At 39.0% G+C, this 16,639-nt stretch overlaps 1 protein-coding gene across 15 annotated transcripts in view; it reads right to left on the minus strand.

The window, feature by feature from the left end:
* The window catches only part of ablim2 (actin binding LIM protein family, member 2), a 92,657-nt gene that overhangs the window by 18,947 nt on the left and 57,071 nt on the right, over window positions 1-16,639 (minus strand). For 2 of the 15 annotated variants that reach the window (XM_085267458.1, XM_085267456.1), the window contains exons 7-16: window positions 14,861-14,948; window positions 14,292-14,350; window positions 13,194-13,247; window positions 9,610-9,687; window positions 9,344-9,487; window positions 8,527-8,559; window positions 7,670-7,787; window positions 6,502-6,771; window positions 1,808-1,915; window positions 165-218 (exon numbers count right to left, since the gene is read on the minus strand). In XM_085267458.1, the coding sequence (XP_085123584.1) occupies window positions 165-218; window positions 1,808-1,915; window positions 6,502-6,771; window positions 7,670-7,787; window positions 8,527-8,559; window positions 9,344-9,487; window positions 9,610-9,687; window positions 13,194-13,247; window positions 14,292-14,350; window positions 14,861-14,948 (1,006 nt within the window). Of the gene's footprint in view, window positions 1-164; window positions 219-1,807; window positions 1,916-5,806; window positions 5,879-6,501; window positions 6,772-7,669; window positions 7,788-8,526; window positions 8,560-9,343; window positions 9,488-9,609; window positions 9,688-13,193; window positions 13,248-14,291; window positions 14,351-14,860; window positions 14,949-16,639 lie in introns of all 15 variants that reach the window. The other 13 variants (XM_085267469.1, XM_085267471.1, XM_085267470.1 and 10 more) reach the window with 13 other exon arrangements.

The following is a 16,639-nucleotide window of genomic DNA, read 5'->3' on the forward strand; positions in this document are numbered from 1 at the left end:
ACCAGTTCTATGCATGTAGATCCATAGAGCCTTCTAGACAAGCGCAGTTCTTAGAACATAAAGGAGGAGAACTGGAATGAATGACATGACTGACGGGCAGCATGCAACACATCGTGCAGAGACCAGACCAGATAAAGAAGCGTTAAGGACGAAGTGGACTGTACCATGCTGTTTGTAGATGGGGGGTTTTCTATAGATATTATCTTTGACCATAGTCTCTGAAGATGGGAACAGAGCAGAAGAAAGAAAATGGAAGAAGCCAACATGGGCAGGGTAGAGAAAGAAAGAGAAAATGGAGAAAAAGAAGCATGAGTTAGCAGTTATTGCGGGATGAGATATATTTAAGAAGCAAACGGGGGAACAGGAAAGCTGATTCAACACAAGTCATTTGTCATTTTCATTTTGGCACCTCAAATAAATCAGCAATTTTAAATTCATGCAACATATTCAAAACACATACATTTATTGGGAATGGCGGGTCATTTGATGCAGAACAATTGAATGATACTAAAAGATTAAAATCAGCAGCCACACATAATCCTCTGGCATCAAAAAGTCCACTTGTATTAGCAGATTTGAGAAAATGTCAAATAAAATCATTAAAAAATGGCATCTAAATTAATAACATAAACATTAAACATAAGCCCAAAGTTGAAGGTTTGTTCAAGAATTGTTGCAAACACTGCAGTGCTCGATAAAGGACCTCTGCAGAATGATGAGGACTGTGTGTTATCCCCTAAAGCTGATCTAATCCATCTTAGTGTCAGTGAACCTGTCTAGGCCTCTGATGGAGATGCTTAGTAACGACTGTCACACATTAAGACACGGCAGAAACAGGACTCACAATAAAGCAACAGATGCTGGTCATTTCTCTGGATTGTTTCAGTGCCTGTCAGCATTTGAAACAATATCCATATAAAAGCAATGACTGTGAAAGCCATGAAGTGGATAACTTGCTTCCAGCATGAGGGGTTTTTCCCCCTTCTCCATGACTGACAGTATAATTGACAATGGGAATTATTTTTCCATTTCCCTCTTTGAGAAACAGCGAAGACAACACAGTTAAAATGTTACTGCTTTTCCAAATGTTGGGCTCTTGTGTCACTGCTGTTTGATTATTTCTGTGCAGTTATTCTGAAATTAGTAAACAGTAAGAACACTGTGAATTAAAGTCCAAGAGCCTAACAGAACATAAAGAAGTAATGTGCTAAAATAGTCTGCATGAAAAAACCATAATAATCCTGTGAAAATTATAATTAGTGTCTCTCTTATGAGTAAGAAGAATCTTGCCAATGTTACCAATTGCCTGGTCCTCAAAGCCTTCCGTCCAGGTAAAGACAAACTTTCCTCTGCTGTGATGGCATAGTTATTTACTGGTGGCATTCATCAAGCTGATTCGGGCCATTTAGAAGAACCCACTGGCTTAATAGAGACACTGACACTTGTTCAAATAATAATTGAGCTCTATGTCTTTGATCTTCTTAATAGTGTCAAAAGCTTTTCTGTGCAAATTACTGGAAAGAAATTGCATCAATTAATTTCATTTTATATAACTAAATAAATAAATAAATGAATAAGACAAACTAGACACCCAAAGTGTGTGAATTCCACTGGCTGAGATTTTAACTTTGCTGCAGTTAATCTAACCTGCACCTAAGTTCACAACAGATTATTACAGCAAGTTTAGTTTAGTTTAGTTTGATCAGGATTCTATAATGGCTACAGTTAATGATGGCCTATTGTTTAAAGCGGTATGATGTGAAAATTGTAGGCTGAGCTGTGAGCTAAGCAGTCCTGTATGGCCTACCTGGTATGTGGAAATGCCGGGGAGCAGCCATGTATGTAGAAGTAGATGAGGGAGATTTGCCATCGGAATAGGTGGATAAGCTGGGGGTACTCCGACCGCTTTCACTACCTCCAAACGTGGAGGGCATTGAGTATGGAAGGCAAAGGGGAAAGGTTTTGGGAAAGGAAGGGGAAAAAAAGGGAAGGGGGGGGGGGGGGGGGGGGCAGAAAACAGTATTATGGTAAGGTTACTTATACAGCTCAGACATGCAGCTATTACTATAATACCTTATCCAGTGACTTGATAACCCAGCCATTTACAGTGTCTGTATTCATTATATCCTGAATAATCAAATTTTTGTGGGATGTTATTTGAGTCTTCTACCTGCTAAGTGATGAGATTTATAAATAATTCTTGCTAGCACTTTAATGTTAAATAATCTTACACTATGTTGTTCATCAGCCCAAATGAGATATTTTTAGATATTTACTGGGATTCCCAGGCACAGGAAGACATGTCTGTCGCCTAGTGTACTTTCCTTTCAAAGTATCATTAAGAAGCTAAATGCAAAGTAGAGTTTCAGATGCTCATTTATCTTAGGCCACTTACATCTCAGCCTGTAGGATTCAGATTGGCATTTTCTATTACTCTTTTTTCAGTCTTACTGCCAGCTTTACGCTACATGTCAAATTTACCTCGCATAAAGACATTAATACAAAACTTTATTAATTCAAGAGTTTTCTTTAAAGTATGTCAACGTATGAGGCCAGTTTAAAAGTACCAATTGTGGGATGTCCACAGAGTTCTTTACATGTCTTGCCATGTCAGAGGGCTCGCACATTAAGATAGAAAAGGCCTCTTGCAACTCTGCACAGGACAGCAGGAACTTGTTTTTAGTTTGTTTATTCTGATGCCGTAGAAGTCATTATTGAAAACCAATCAAGCGATTTACTTGGAACATATAAAGCCGTCGGAGTTGTCAACCCTATGCTACTCTGTGGTTTCAGAAAGTCCTCCGAAATGTTTGGAAACAGCTGTTGAAAAGCTTCTACCACACATCTACTACAAATCTTTGTTTGAATTATAAGTGACCTTATTATTGTAGGGTCTTTACCTTATAATATAAATGTAAAAAAGACAATAAAAGTCAGTATCATAGCCTGAAGGGCGGATGACCTCTCATCACGTAACATTTTCCATGTGCTAAGTGTAACAATGTGACATGCATTTTGCTGACTGCATGCATATGGGTGCTGCGTAACCAGGGCACACCCACTGTTACAACACAAGCAGGCTGGGTGATGGAGTCACTGACAACAGTGAAGCCAAAAGTAATAAACACTCTACATCCAGAGCTTTGAGGAAGAACTGAGACTGTGTCTCTCCCCTTAGACACAGAGGAATTATCGTCAGGGATCTGGATGCAAGTGGATGAGATCACTGTCACGCAAGTCTAAGTGGATCCCCTTCACACACTTAAACACACACATACACACAATAGTACTGTTAGTGCGGGTCTAAATGTAGGGCAGAACATCCATACAAACATCTGGAGCTAAGACACGAGGCTAAGAGAGTTTGGGAGGAGATGCATTACAGTTTATCTGAACAGATTACACAATGGCAAAGTCATTCATTAATCAAAAACCAATAACACAAAACAAGATATAAAAGATGGCTTGGGATCATTAACAAGGAATCTGGGGATTAAAACGAAAACATGCATTTTTCATCCTTACAAGGTTCTTTCCTAAATATCCTTCATCAGTGTCACTTCATTTCAAAACACTTTTTGCCCCATAGGGGCCAATCTACAGAGCAAAAACTTCTGGATAACTTGAGTGCAGCTGACAGCAAGTCTTAATACTACAATAAAACATCATTAAAACACAAGTCTGTTGCATAAAGACAAACAGCAGTTCTAAGGCAACACTACGCTGCATGCCACTGCAACTGAAAACCAGATCCCAAATTACAGATCAGTCTGCTTGGTCTGTTTCATTTCTGTGTTACTCCTCTCTTTCATCTTCCCCATAAAAGAGTTCCCATCTCAGCCTCTTCACCCCACTGTGAAAAAAAAAACCACAGCCCAAGTGCTCGTGATTTTCTGTGCAAAATGTGTCTCCACCTCTTAAATCACTCTACAAGTAATCTTCAAATTGCATTAAAAATTAAAACTACTAAGCAAATATTTGAGCTTAATAGTCCTTGTGCAGCCTTTTGAAGGAGTGGGCATTTGTGACCTTGCATGCCCTTCAGCCATCAGTAAACTAGGCTCTCTCTGATAGTGCTAAATGCTGAAACGACTGGAAAGGTCAAACTCATAATGCCATTTTACAAGAGTTTTCTCAAGCTTAAATTTATATAGTTCTAAAAAATTATTAGCAGCTTATCTAATTACCCATTAATTTACCCATTAAACCAATATGGATGTGCTCATAAAACTACGTTTAAAACAGCAGCCAAATGCAGCCCAAGGCACAAGCAGACAACACTGCTAACATGAGTTTTAATGTTCATATTATTGGGTGGAGCAGGTACAGTAGGGCAAAACTGAAATGGTAAGTTAAGTGGTATATTAATATCAATTCATATATTATTATCTATTGTGGGTGATACATCTTTTTATACACGTGTATGATTGCCTGAAAGTGTCAGGGTGGGAATATCTCTAGACTCCACATTCACTGTGCACTAGTTTGTGTTTATGGTTTTATTGCTGAATCAACTGATTACTGGTGGTATTAAGCCAAGTGTTTTTTTAAAACCGTGTCATGGAACATTTTATTGGGTCCTGTTGCGGAAAAATTGACAACATCTGCAGATGCAATGATATGAAAAAGAAAGTTTTCACAGGGCCTGATGCAGTCCTGTGAAAAACTGAACACACACGAGCACTTTATCACTATCTCGCATTATTAAGAAAAATGTTCTTCTGCTTCTCTTCACCACTGCTTCTGCTCATTGATGTTTGTGGGCATTTGTTCATGCACAGCTCTCTTAAGATATCTAACAGTTTGAGGTCTGGACTTTCACTGGGCCACTGCAACACCTTGGTTCTTTTCTTTTTCAGCCAATCTGTTGGGATCATTTTCCTGTTGCATGCTGTCCATTATGGCCAGCATCTCCACGTTGATCTCATCTGTCCAAACGATATTGTTCCGGAAGTCTTGTGGTTTGTTCACATGCAACTTTGCAAACCCAAGCCATGCTGGCCTGTTCTTTTTAGAACATCCTTCCAAACAAGCCATACTTGTTTAGTGTTTTCTTATTGTACTATTATGAACTTCAACATGTAACATGTTAAGCAAAACCTATAGAGTCTGTGATGTAGCTCCTGGTGTGTGCGCTCCTTCCACTCCCAGATTGTGGTATTGTGTTAACATATACCTGAATACTACTGAACAATAAACTGCCAGAGCTTTGAGTTTTGGACACACTTGCCAATGACCAACTATTCAAGTGTACGGCATTTGATTAGCAAGCACCAAGCTGCTACTTATCCTCTTAATCCTCTCTGACACAATGTAGATCTCTGACGTACACAATAGACTTTTCCAATGATTCTGTGTTAGGAATTTACCCTTTGTCAATCATCAAGTAAGAAAACCTACATTGTCTTCAAGATTTATATCAAATTCACGGTGATAAAGACTGTATTATGACAATGACAATCATTCAAGAAAAATAGCAGACTAGATCTAAGATCAAAGCTAGGCAGAACAGACAAGTGCAAAGATGAAATCGCCCTTAACCATTCTCTAAAAGTTAATACCAGATGTATCAGGGTCACAAACAGGTCTACAAGGAGTTAAACCATGCACAACAATAACCACATTCACAGACACAAGTGAACAGGGCAAGCAGAATGAGAAAAAAGGAGCAGTCCTAAAAATATGCCTTGATGCATCCCATGAAACCTGTTAACACCACAATACCAGAACACAACATCACAAAACCTGCTATCCATTCCACTACAGGGAGAGGAAACACAGAGAACAGAACTGCTATTGTCTTTACCGTTAGGAGGAGGTAAACTGAGATGCAGGGATGTCCTAGGTTTAGGGTCAGGTAGGGGGTCCTGTTTGAACCCTGAGAGGTGAGGGAGATCAGGGGATGAAGGAAAGCGAGCTTGTTGAATAAGCCCCCGGGCAGGGGTTACATTATGCGAGGGAAATGTGAAAGGTACTGGTTTGTGATGTTGATTTCAGGGATGTGTGACACTGAAAACCGCATCAGTGGTTTCATGGCTTTAGTTCAAGAATCAGTGAGAATACAGAATGAAAATAAAGTTTCATGAGTGACCCAAAGTTTACAGCAGTTCACACCAGTATAGTCTATTCCCATTATGGCTCATAAGTCTATGGTAAATCCAGGTCCTCAAAGACACACAGTGAGAGTTTACAGCACACGGTTAAACTGTTGGTAAACCCATGCGAAGTTGGGTCATTGGTCACAGCACTCCATTCTGTAAGACCTTAGATCTTAGTCGAATACAGAGAGGACTGGTTTGCTGCTGAATCACCAGGTTTCTATGCTTCTTTTCGGGCATCTTGGAAACCAGCTTTTGGGACACGTTAAAGCCTCTTTTAAATATTTAAATATATAGATTTTTAGTTGGCTTTTATTATTTTTCTCTTTTTAAAATTTTAGCAGGAATGATTCTAGCAAGTAGTCCATTGTCTGCATTGGACCATGTCTTTAGTCACTAATACCTCTAAAGTAAGGGATATAGTTGTGCTGCTGCAGCATAGCCAGGGTGGTGGGATTTAGGTGTAAAGACAAGCCTGCACTACCACCTGTTGGTGTAGGTGAGTACTTGCCACAACTACCACCACCACCACTGCTCCCTTCAGCCCCACCAGAATAGTACATGGGTGGGGAGGATGTGTTCCTGGCCCAGGTGGAGGGGTACTTAATGCCCCCCATGAGGGCTGGGGGTAAAGCTTGGCTGCTGTGTCTACCGGCAAGGTATATCTCTGGTCCTAGGTATCCAAGCAAATCACAGGAGAGTACAAAGCATATGATAAACTTATTAGGATACGAAGTTTCTTTAAAGCCTTTAAATCTGTTTGGAAAAAGGGTAAGAAACCACAAAGTAATATATATATATATATATATATATATATATATATATATATATATATATATATACACACACAAAAAAAAAAAAAAACAGGCCCGATATACATATACATTTCAGAACACAGAAGAAAACAGTTCCTAGGCTTATCTTATCAGACACCTGCAACTACGCTAAACATATGTAATGATTTGATGAAGAGCATACAGGTGGACGCTGGGGTGGTGGAGGGGCTCAAATAGCAAGCAGTGATGCTGTGCAGCAGCATTAACATGTAAGAAAGATGTGTAGCTTAAACAGACCACCAAGTTGGGAGAGTGTGTTTGGTCTATGACGAGAGTAAAGCATGTTACATGTATATGATACAGCGCAGCTTGAGATGTTTGACTAAACTAGCTTGGAGGCTTTGATTTTCTAAATAATAAATAAATTTGGTATTTCTGTCAAGTTCTGTCAAGACTATCCCTGCAGTTTTAATGCACTTGTACTTTACTTGATAATGGTGCAAATGCAAGTTTTGTATTGGGACTTTACTTAATTCTGCGTCGACCGAGTGAAAACAGTGGCACTCTGCAACCTTATTTTTATATAGTAATACAACCAAAAACAACCATTTATAAATTAAAAATAAAAAAGTAATGCACTCAGTGAGCACCCTCTGTCCTATTATTAGTCTAGTGTGACTGAGCCATAAACTGTTGGATCTAATACAGGTTAAACCTGGACATAATTGGAAAGTAAGACCTTTCAGCTTTTCATAAGGCCACAGTGATGTATGGATTATGGGGTTTTGCTAATACCTGGTCGGCTGTAGTTCTGAGGGGAACGAGACGGGGTGTACCGCCCATAGCCCCCCAGGGAGCTGTTAGAGCTGGGGCTCGATGGCCTCCGTTGACGGGGTGATTTTTCCCCATCACCCTGAATACACAAACACAGAAGATAAAAACAGAGTGAGTACATTCTATGCACTCAGTCCTTAATTTCAACATCAGAGAAAAAATTTCTAAAATATTAATAGTGAGGCAGCTGAGTTATGTTGCACAAGTCACACCAAGGAGCGAAGATAACATAACGTCAACATAACAGGAGTGAGGAGAAATGTGTGCGCTTATTGTTATGATTAAGAGCAGAACTCATTTCAAATATGTATCAACAAATGGAGCCAATGGTTTGGATGTTTTTCAAACTTTCAAAACAACATGCATGTTCTATTTTAAAAACAATCTGATTACATATATTTTTATTGCTTGTGCTGTTATACTAATCCGCCAAGAACTGAAACTGAAAAACTGTGACTCTAAGAAAATGAATCCTGCACTACTGATATTAGCCTTTGGCAGGGAAACTAAAGAGCATGCTTTACTCCAGGCCTCAGGGACCAGTGTCCTGCAGCTTTTAGATGTGTCCTTCATCCAACACAGCTGATTTACCCCCTCAACACATAGTATAATGTTATCATATCTGCACATAATCCAAAAATTAAAACACATCCCACAAACCATTTAAAACTGTCAATTACCCTAGAAAACTCTTATGTCCCAAATATGGCAAACAACTTGTTTGTGTCCACAAACACATACACTCACACACAAGCACACAAGAAGGCACTGATGAAGTATGATTTACATCCACATTGAGACACAGTGCATCACATTACCTCAGTAGGAGTAGGAGAAAGCAGCTGGGGAGACTGCAAATGAAAATGGGGAAAGAGCCAATGATTAGGAAAAACTCATATGTGAGAATATATGAGTTAACCAACCAGCAATGAGAGTGGGAGTGAGCAATGATGTCCAAATGCAAGGACATTGCTGATGAGTGAATGAGGAAGTTTACAGTTCGGCTTATAAGGCCAGGGCTGTGAAGCTGTGGCTGAACTGCAAAGGATTGCGTCAGTGTGACATTAATGAATGACTTCACTGCGATGATGGAGGATGAGGAAGGTGAAGAATAAAACGAAAAGACAGGGAAGAAGCGACACAAGGAAGGTTTCTCGCTCAAATTGCATTCATTCACTGGAGTGAGACAGAAAGAAACCTGTGAACAAATCAGTTCTTTAGAGATAAAAGGATGATTGGATGTATTAAATCGTTAGAAAAAAGACACATTCCTCTGGTTTTCAGTTTAAGTCTGGATATATGCTGCATACATTCAAATTCACCTTAACAAAAAATATCAGGACAGAAACACTTGCTCCATATCGCCCATATTTGGCTAGTCTCTGGCTGACACTCATTAACAGTTAAGCAGGTAAGAATGTGTGTAGTGAATTCCATTTACTCTTGTTACTGTACCAAAGTTATGTTTACTTGCTTTCTGAGCCATTTAAAACCCCTTTAGTTACAATTTTACTGAAACTTAAATTTGTTTTATAGAAGTATTGTTCTACTCTCATAACGGAGTCATGACAAACCATAAGAATTACTAGTGACAAACTTCATCACAGCAGCGAATGAAAATGGAGTCGGAGTTACCTCTCCATAGTGCCTCTCGTCAGATGGGTAGCTGACATAGGGAGAGTAAGACAACATGTCAGGCCTATCTATGTTATAGATGGCCTTGGTCTTTGGAAGGGCTGCCAGGTCCTTGTAGTCCAGCATCTCCTCTCCTAGCTTGGCCTGGCAGCAGACAGGAGACAGATTTAGTTTTTATTTGCATCCTACTGACACTTGGAGGAGCACAGAGGTACAAAAGTCATCTGTTGCTCCCTTAAGGGTGAATAGAGGTGATGCAGTCTTACATAGATGACTCTGCTGGGAGAGCCCGAGGCGCTGGATGCCGGGACTGAGGTGATGCTCTCTGATGAAGTCCGGGTCACCTGGAACACACACACACACACACACACACACACACAGCAGTTTTAAACACACTGAATTATGACAGGTTAAGAAAGGTGGCATTCATGTAATTACTGCCATCCATTCAAACTCATGCGTAGTAAGATATTATTAGAGATGGCACGATGCCACTTTTTTATGTCCGATACCGATATCATAAATTGGGATATCTGCAGATACCGATATGAATCCGATATAGTGTGTTTTTTAATCAATAAAACTGTTTTTTAATATCTTGCTGCTTTTTATATAAGTTCATACTCAAGTAAAAAAAACAAACAAAAAACCCCCCACTAAAGCTATTCTGTTATACCTGTATGCAAAAAATACACTGCACCCAAAATATTTCATAGTTCAGCAACACTGATCAATCTAATAAACTTAAACCTGCACCATCCTCCCTATTCTGGTATTTTAAAGAGTAAGCAACCTAACGAATAGGGTTCTAAACCCCCCCCCCCCAAAATAGGGAACCATCCCCCACCCTCCACCTCATGATGCTTAATTGACATAATCAACTTCAATTTGATGCAGTGTGAAAAAAAATGCACAGAAATCAATTATTTTTGAAGAATAATTAAATAGATTCAACATATTTCTATGTACTATAGCTTACTAGGGTATATTAGACTTAATAGTTACTATATACAGTAATGGACTTCTATACATTTTACATCAGATTAAATCTTTGGGTGTAAGATTCGGATAATTATTTATTAAAAGCTAGACATTTTAAATGAGAATAAGAAAGAAAAGTATGTCTTTGCCCCCTTTTCCCTGTTCATGCCCTATCGGCCCCCCTGGCTAAACTTTGCTAGATCCGCCCCTGCACAGTTACCAGCCGTCAGCTACGTAGAAAAAGATCCTGGTGTAGAAAGTAATATTAAATAAATTCTAACAACAGATTATCAAGCTTAAACGTGCTGCTGTTGTTCAGCCGCTGGTTTCCTCTTTCTGGCGAGAAGCACACAAACAAGAGAGACGGACTCGCGACAGAAAAGCCGATCAGCTGATCATTAATCAGTTTCATGATTGAAGTAGCAGCAGGAGAGGGAGGGAGAGAGGCAGTCGCTCCATATATCGTTGTTAAGCTTAACGCTGGAATTCTTTATAAACATTCAGAGATGAACTTACACATTTGCTTTACTTCTCTCTGGGATAACTTCCTCGGAGATGAAATGCCGGATTGTTAGCGAGGCTACAAATACGCACAGCTGCTCTATCACGTGACGCACACTGCTGCCACGTGCTACGGTTATGAGCAGAGTTACGCCATGTCGCAAGTTTTGTGAGGTGCTTTTTTGATATTTAATGGATCGGATTACATTTTTTATTTCTCTCCGATATCCGATCCAGTAATTTACGTCAGTATCAGACCGATACCCATATGTATACGTATATCATATACATTTTTTTATTATTCAAAGCTGCCCTTTCTTTTCTTTAGGGTAGTAATGTAACAACACAGAAAATCCTATAAACGTCTTATCCTGAATGGCTGCTTCAACTGCTGCACGTTTTTTCATCATTATTGATAAAAAATAGTAAAAACAATCGTCTTCCCAGAGAAGTGTCCTCTTAAACTCAAACCCCAAAAGTTTTGCATTTACAGTGAAATAAGTCAAGCTAGACCACAGTCGTATCACAGTCATGTTTTAAATCAAATCAAATCAAAATCAAATTCAAATTTTATTTGTCACGTACACAGTCATACACAGTACGATATGTAGTGAAATGCTTGGACAACTGCTCGTGACCTAAAGAAAACAAAAAAGGAAAAGGCTATGAATAAGATAGGAAATAAATATGAAAAATTAAAAAGGGTAAATTTAACTAGGAAGGAATAGAATATAAATTAAGGTTAAAAATGAAATAACTGTACAACACAAATTAGAATGAATAAAAAGTACAGCTTTAAACCTTAACATTGTAATAATAAAAAACAGAATTAAAGTCAAAGTCCAATTATATGTCAACTCGCCCATCCATCCAGATCACCTCTCTACAAAAACTGTGCTCCTTTAAGGTTAGAGTTATGCCCAGCTGTGGACATGGACAAGCAGAAAACAGGGATTACTAGTCATTCCTGTTATACTTTTCTCAAGTCTTCTTTAAATCCATCCAACAGCCAATCAGATCCAAGATAAGACTACTCTCCAAGAGAAACCATAACATCTGTAGAATTACATCATGTTAGTCCTGCTTTGTGCCCGTCATAATTTCCATGACCACTAGGGGACACTGTCGTGTCATTATACCGTTGACTAACTGTTACTCTTCAAGTTGCTTGTAATTTGTAAACAGATGGAAATAAGCTCCTCCTTAAACTACCTTTGGGGAACATTTTGTTCGTTTGTTTGATGTACATGGCGTTTACCGTATTGCTGCATTATTGTTCATGCCTTAACAGTCCCAATGGCTTTATATAAATATTGCAAACACTCAAACTTAAAAAACACACTTGAAAGTATAACTGAAAAGATAATATGTGTTAGACACAATATCTAGAAGATGGCAACAAGAGGGAACTAAACCATGGAGAAGGACGACAGTAATGTTAACCCAATGCTGAATATTTAGCAGACAAATGGTGAACTGTAATTCTCCAACACTGTTTTCATGACAATCAACCTGGTTAAGCCGTATCATACACGAGTGTACGTAAATTGTAACAGTTAGCGTTGATGTTATGATCACACTTCAGACTCAGCCGGTTAGCCTAGCTTAGCATAAAAACTCAAAGCAGGAGTAAAAAGTAAAAAGTTCAGAAATATGCTAAGTATCACTTCTAAAGGTTCTATCAATTTTATTTATATAAAAAGACAGTTTGAGGTGAGTTTGCTAGAGAATCTAAATCTTCTCATCTCCCTTTTTAATTCCACTTCTGCATAACTTAATTTTTCTGTTATTACAGGGGCATTTTGTTTAACACAAACAATACAAGAACACATTTTAATTCCTCAAAAATTCAAACAGCAAATACCTACTTAACACAGAGAGCGCAGTGCCTGTATTAGTGAAGCTGTACTGGGATCAGTACCGATGATGTTTAAGTCACAAGTTGAATGAGAGAGAGTGAACTTTCCATCATACGGCAAATTAAATATTTGGAGAATCGTAACAGTTGTGTTTGATATTTTTAGCACGCTGAAACAAGACAGAAGCATCCAATCTGTCTGGCCAAGCTGTGTGAGTGTTGCCCTCTATGGATGGCAACACTCACACTGCCACATCAATCCTAATCATAACTGCCCAGGGGACCATTCTGGGTACATGCGCAGACAGATCCTCAGCTTCTTTAGTCACATATGTCAGCTCTGCATAGCACCAGAGTAAGTAACACATGTAACTTTAACACTTTGTGTTGCTGTGACTGCTTCTCAGCATGAAGAAAATGCAGCACTAAGTTGTGAGTTCTAAACAACCCATGCAGCAGATGGTTGTTAGGCGAGGGGAACTGAGTGGGGTTTTGGTTGCGGGGACGTACAGGAGCACCGACCTTCTCCTCGAGGCCATCATTGAGCTGTATCCGGACCTGCTTCTGGGAAGGAGAGGGGTGACGATGAGGAATGAGGAAGGGAGATGGAGGAAGGGCAGACAATGGCTGATGCAATGCTCAAACCAGAACCTTTTTTTTTTTTACTGACTCAATTACATTTTTCTTTATTTAACTTCAGCTTCACACAGTTTTCTTTTGATGGTGATTCTTGTTATGCATTGTTGTTGGTGACATTTTTGTGTCTGTTATTACTCTATAGTCTGTATAAATTGTTGTACCACTTTAATGACTGAAAGGAACCAGCAACAACAAAAGGAATGACATGAAAATATTCATAGGAATGTTCTTACTGATGAACATTTTTATTTACAATGAAACAAATTATGAAATGTTCAAGTTTAGAAAACTAAATGAAAAAATGCCAGATGAGTTGCAAAAATGTTCTAAATTATTAATGTTGTTGTTTTTTATTTCAGTAACTATTGCAGTGGACGCTGGGATGTGTTGGTACCTCTACTTTAGGTATTGGGTCTATTTAGGGAAAAAAAAACAACTTTAAAAACAAAAAAGAACTTTTAAACAAATATTTGTAATAAAGATTGAACTGTGAACTGCGTAGCTTGTAGGGATTAAAAAAAAAGGCAAAAAGCTCCTGAAACTGCAGTTCAGCAGTTCATGTTAAGAACTCGAAAGAAACCTCAGTGACTGTCTAACACAGACCCAAATTTTTCTCCTGCTCATTTCATGTACACAAGAAGGTTGGAGACCTCCATTATAATTTCCTGGGACTATGAAAAATTCAGTTTTTGAAACTGTTTTTTGGGCTCATTGTGATATTCCACTTTCTGTATTAAAAGCAGCTAAACTCATCCATTGACTGTGCTATATTCAGAGGTTTTTCAAACTCTTCCTTTTTAACTTCTGAGGAATTCATGACAAGGGAGTATCAGAGCTTTATCTCTTCTGTCAGATATTTACACACACACATATATATACACACACACACACATACATATACACACACACACACATACACATATATATATATATATATATATATCTGTCAGGACTGCCTTTACCACCCACCTTACTCTTCTCCTCCTGCTTGGCTGCTTGTCTGCATGGAGGATGCCAGATAGACGATCCTGAAGACACAGAGACAGACAGCACCATTTGCACTTTCATGTTGTTGAAAGTGGGTCAAATATTACAAAAATGGTTTAGTTTAATGAACTATTTGATTGATTTAAATCATACAGTATGTCACGACTATAAAATGCCCTGATGAGTCACAGCAGGACTTTGCATGAGAACAGCCAGATCCATGGTGGCTGCAGGCTAAAACCCTCAGACCCAAACGATCTGCTGCCAATAACTTGGTACCTGACATCATAGGACACCCCAACAAATCCCGTCTCACAAGCAGAGCCTTCACAATAATAGGCTAGTATTGTGGCTGAGAAGCACATATGCATAACTCATTACTTCATAAATTGGAGTGACATGTTATTGCCTAAGAATAGAAAGTAATGTGCTTTAGTCTAATAATAGATCATGAGTTTTAGCACTGGATCCTCTGTGGTTAGGCAGGAAAAACTACACTGCCTATCCTGACAGGTAGGAGCTATAATAAGAGATATGAAGGCTGCTTCTACCTTGCAGGTACATTTCCTCTCCCTCTGCAAACATCTGCTCACACCGGACACAGCGTGCACATGTGGGGTGGTAATGCTTCTCGCCAGCCTGTTGAAGAATGAAAACACATTAGCACACTGCAGCAGTTACAATTTATAATGTCTCCTAAGAAATGCAGACCAAAAAGACACCTTCTAACAAAGCAGACGAGGAATCAATACATTGCTTTCAGATGGCAACCAGTATGCTTTCAAGCCTGCAGTTTAAATGTTCTTTTCATTCAATGAACGATGTGATTTATTCCCTATGCCTAACACATTCATTGAAAGACCTCTGTGTTAGCATCTATGTTTATATACATAAGCTCTCTTAGAAAATGCATAATTACCTCATAAATTAGTTGCAAAATGAACATTGAGTTTCAGGAGTGTTGCTGAGCTAAAGCTAAATGAGGGACAAAGGGAAACTTAGACTACAAAACTTAGGTTGTTTTATCATTTAGCCACAAGGTGGAGACATTGCCATTCAGACAGAGCACTGCAGGAGTAACACATAAAGTCCTTTTGACAAAAAGGATTTAAAATACATTCATGACATTCGGCTTAATCCTGTATTTATACAAATTCACCCAATACGTTTTCCCCATAAGCACTGTGTATGATGGCCTGTGTGTTAAGCATGAAGCTCCTTGTGTGTTTAGTATGGAGGCAACATGTTATCTCCAGAGCTTGTCAGAATCCACAAAGCGGTGTGATGGGAGGGAGTTGTCACAGTGAGGATGAATGAGTCTGTGATATTGATTTTGAGGCATAGTGTGGATTGTTTTCTTGACTTGTGAAACTGCTAGTCTATATGTGACCTGGTCAAGTGTTGGGGACTGTCTGGGTTCATTTTTGGCTGTGGAAGCTGATTTGACTGATGCTGACACTGTGTGCATTGAATCGTTTGGGTAAGTTGTCTGCTTTCTACTTCCATCCTTAAGAGCAAATATTACATTTGGTCAGTGGCTTCCTCAGCAGGAACTCAGAGGGAGTTTTCCTTTTCTTGACAGATTTTTCAAGCTGTTTCATGGATTCAAACTAGCAAACCTTAAAAAGCATCCCATTCTCTTAAGTTCCACAGTCTTTTGGGTGATTTTCTTAATACCAGATCCTTATTCTGTCTTTTTTCATGGCAACAAAAACCACCATTACTGAAAGTGAGCAGAATTGTCTCATTCTTGGCAGTTTTTCTTGTCCTAAAACATGTGTGATTTATGGACTCAGTAATAAACAAAACAAGGTGGTTTATTGCAATTGAGTCATTCTTTTGCTCTCCATGCAAAGAGATTTCATCTTGCTGTAACAGCAGTTTGATTACGTACAACACCTCTGAGGCTCCTCCACTTTGCTGCGTCATTCTAATAGGGTAGGATACCAGAAAACAGGATGTCAACATCATATTTCTTGGCTAACACCCTGCTTAATGCTTGTCTCAACCAAATGGACAGCAGATGGAAAGAGGAGGCAACCAGGCACAGAAATGTACTTAAAAAAAGCAAGAAGACTCCAAGTCTAGGTGTTACTGACAGAAAAACAAAAGGCCATCTGTTTAAAAACTGGTAGACGGTGCAGATGCTATGCCAGAAGTTCATATTTGAACTGAAACTGAGAGAAAAGAGGAAGCTGACATAGGAACTCAAAGAACTAAGAAGATAAAAGGCTGGAACAGGATTGAAATTCAAACATGGAAAGTATGAGAGAGGCGGAAAGGAGATAGAACTGCTATCAAATCCTTCCTTTCTCAGCACAGGGAGGAGA

Source organism: Mchenga conophoros, linkage group LG3 (genome assembly GCF_057382185.1).
Source record: "Mchenga conophoros isolate Kocher_MC1m ecotype Shallow Benthic linkage group LG3, M_conophoros_male_GT1.1, whole genome shotgun sequence".
Lineage (NCBI taxonomy): Eukaryota > Metazoa > Chordata > Actinopteri > Cichliformes > Cichlidae > Mchenga > Mchenga conophoros.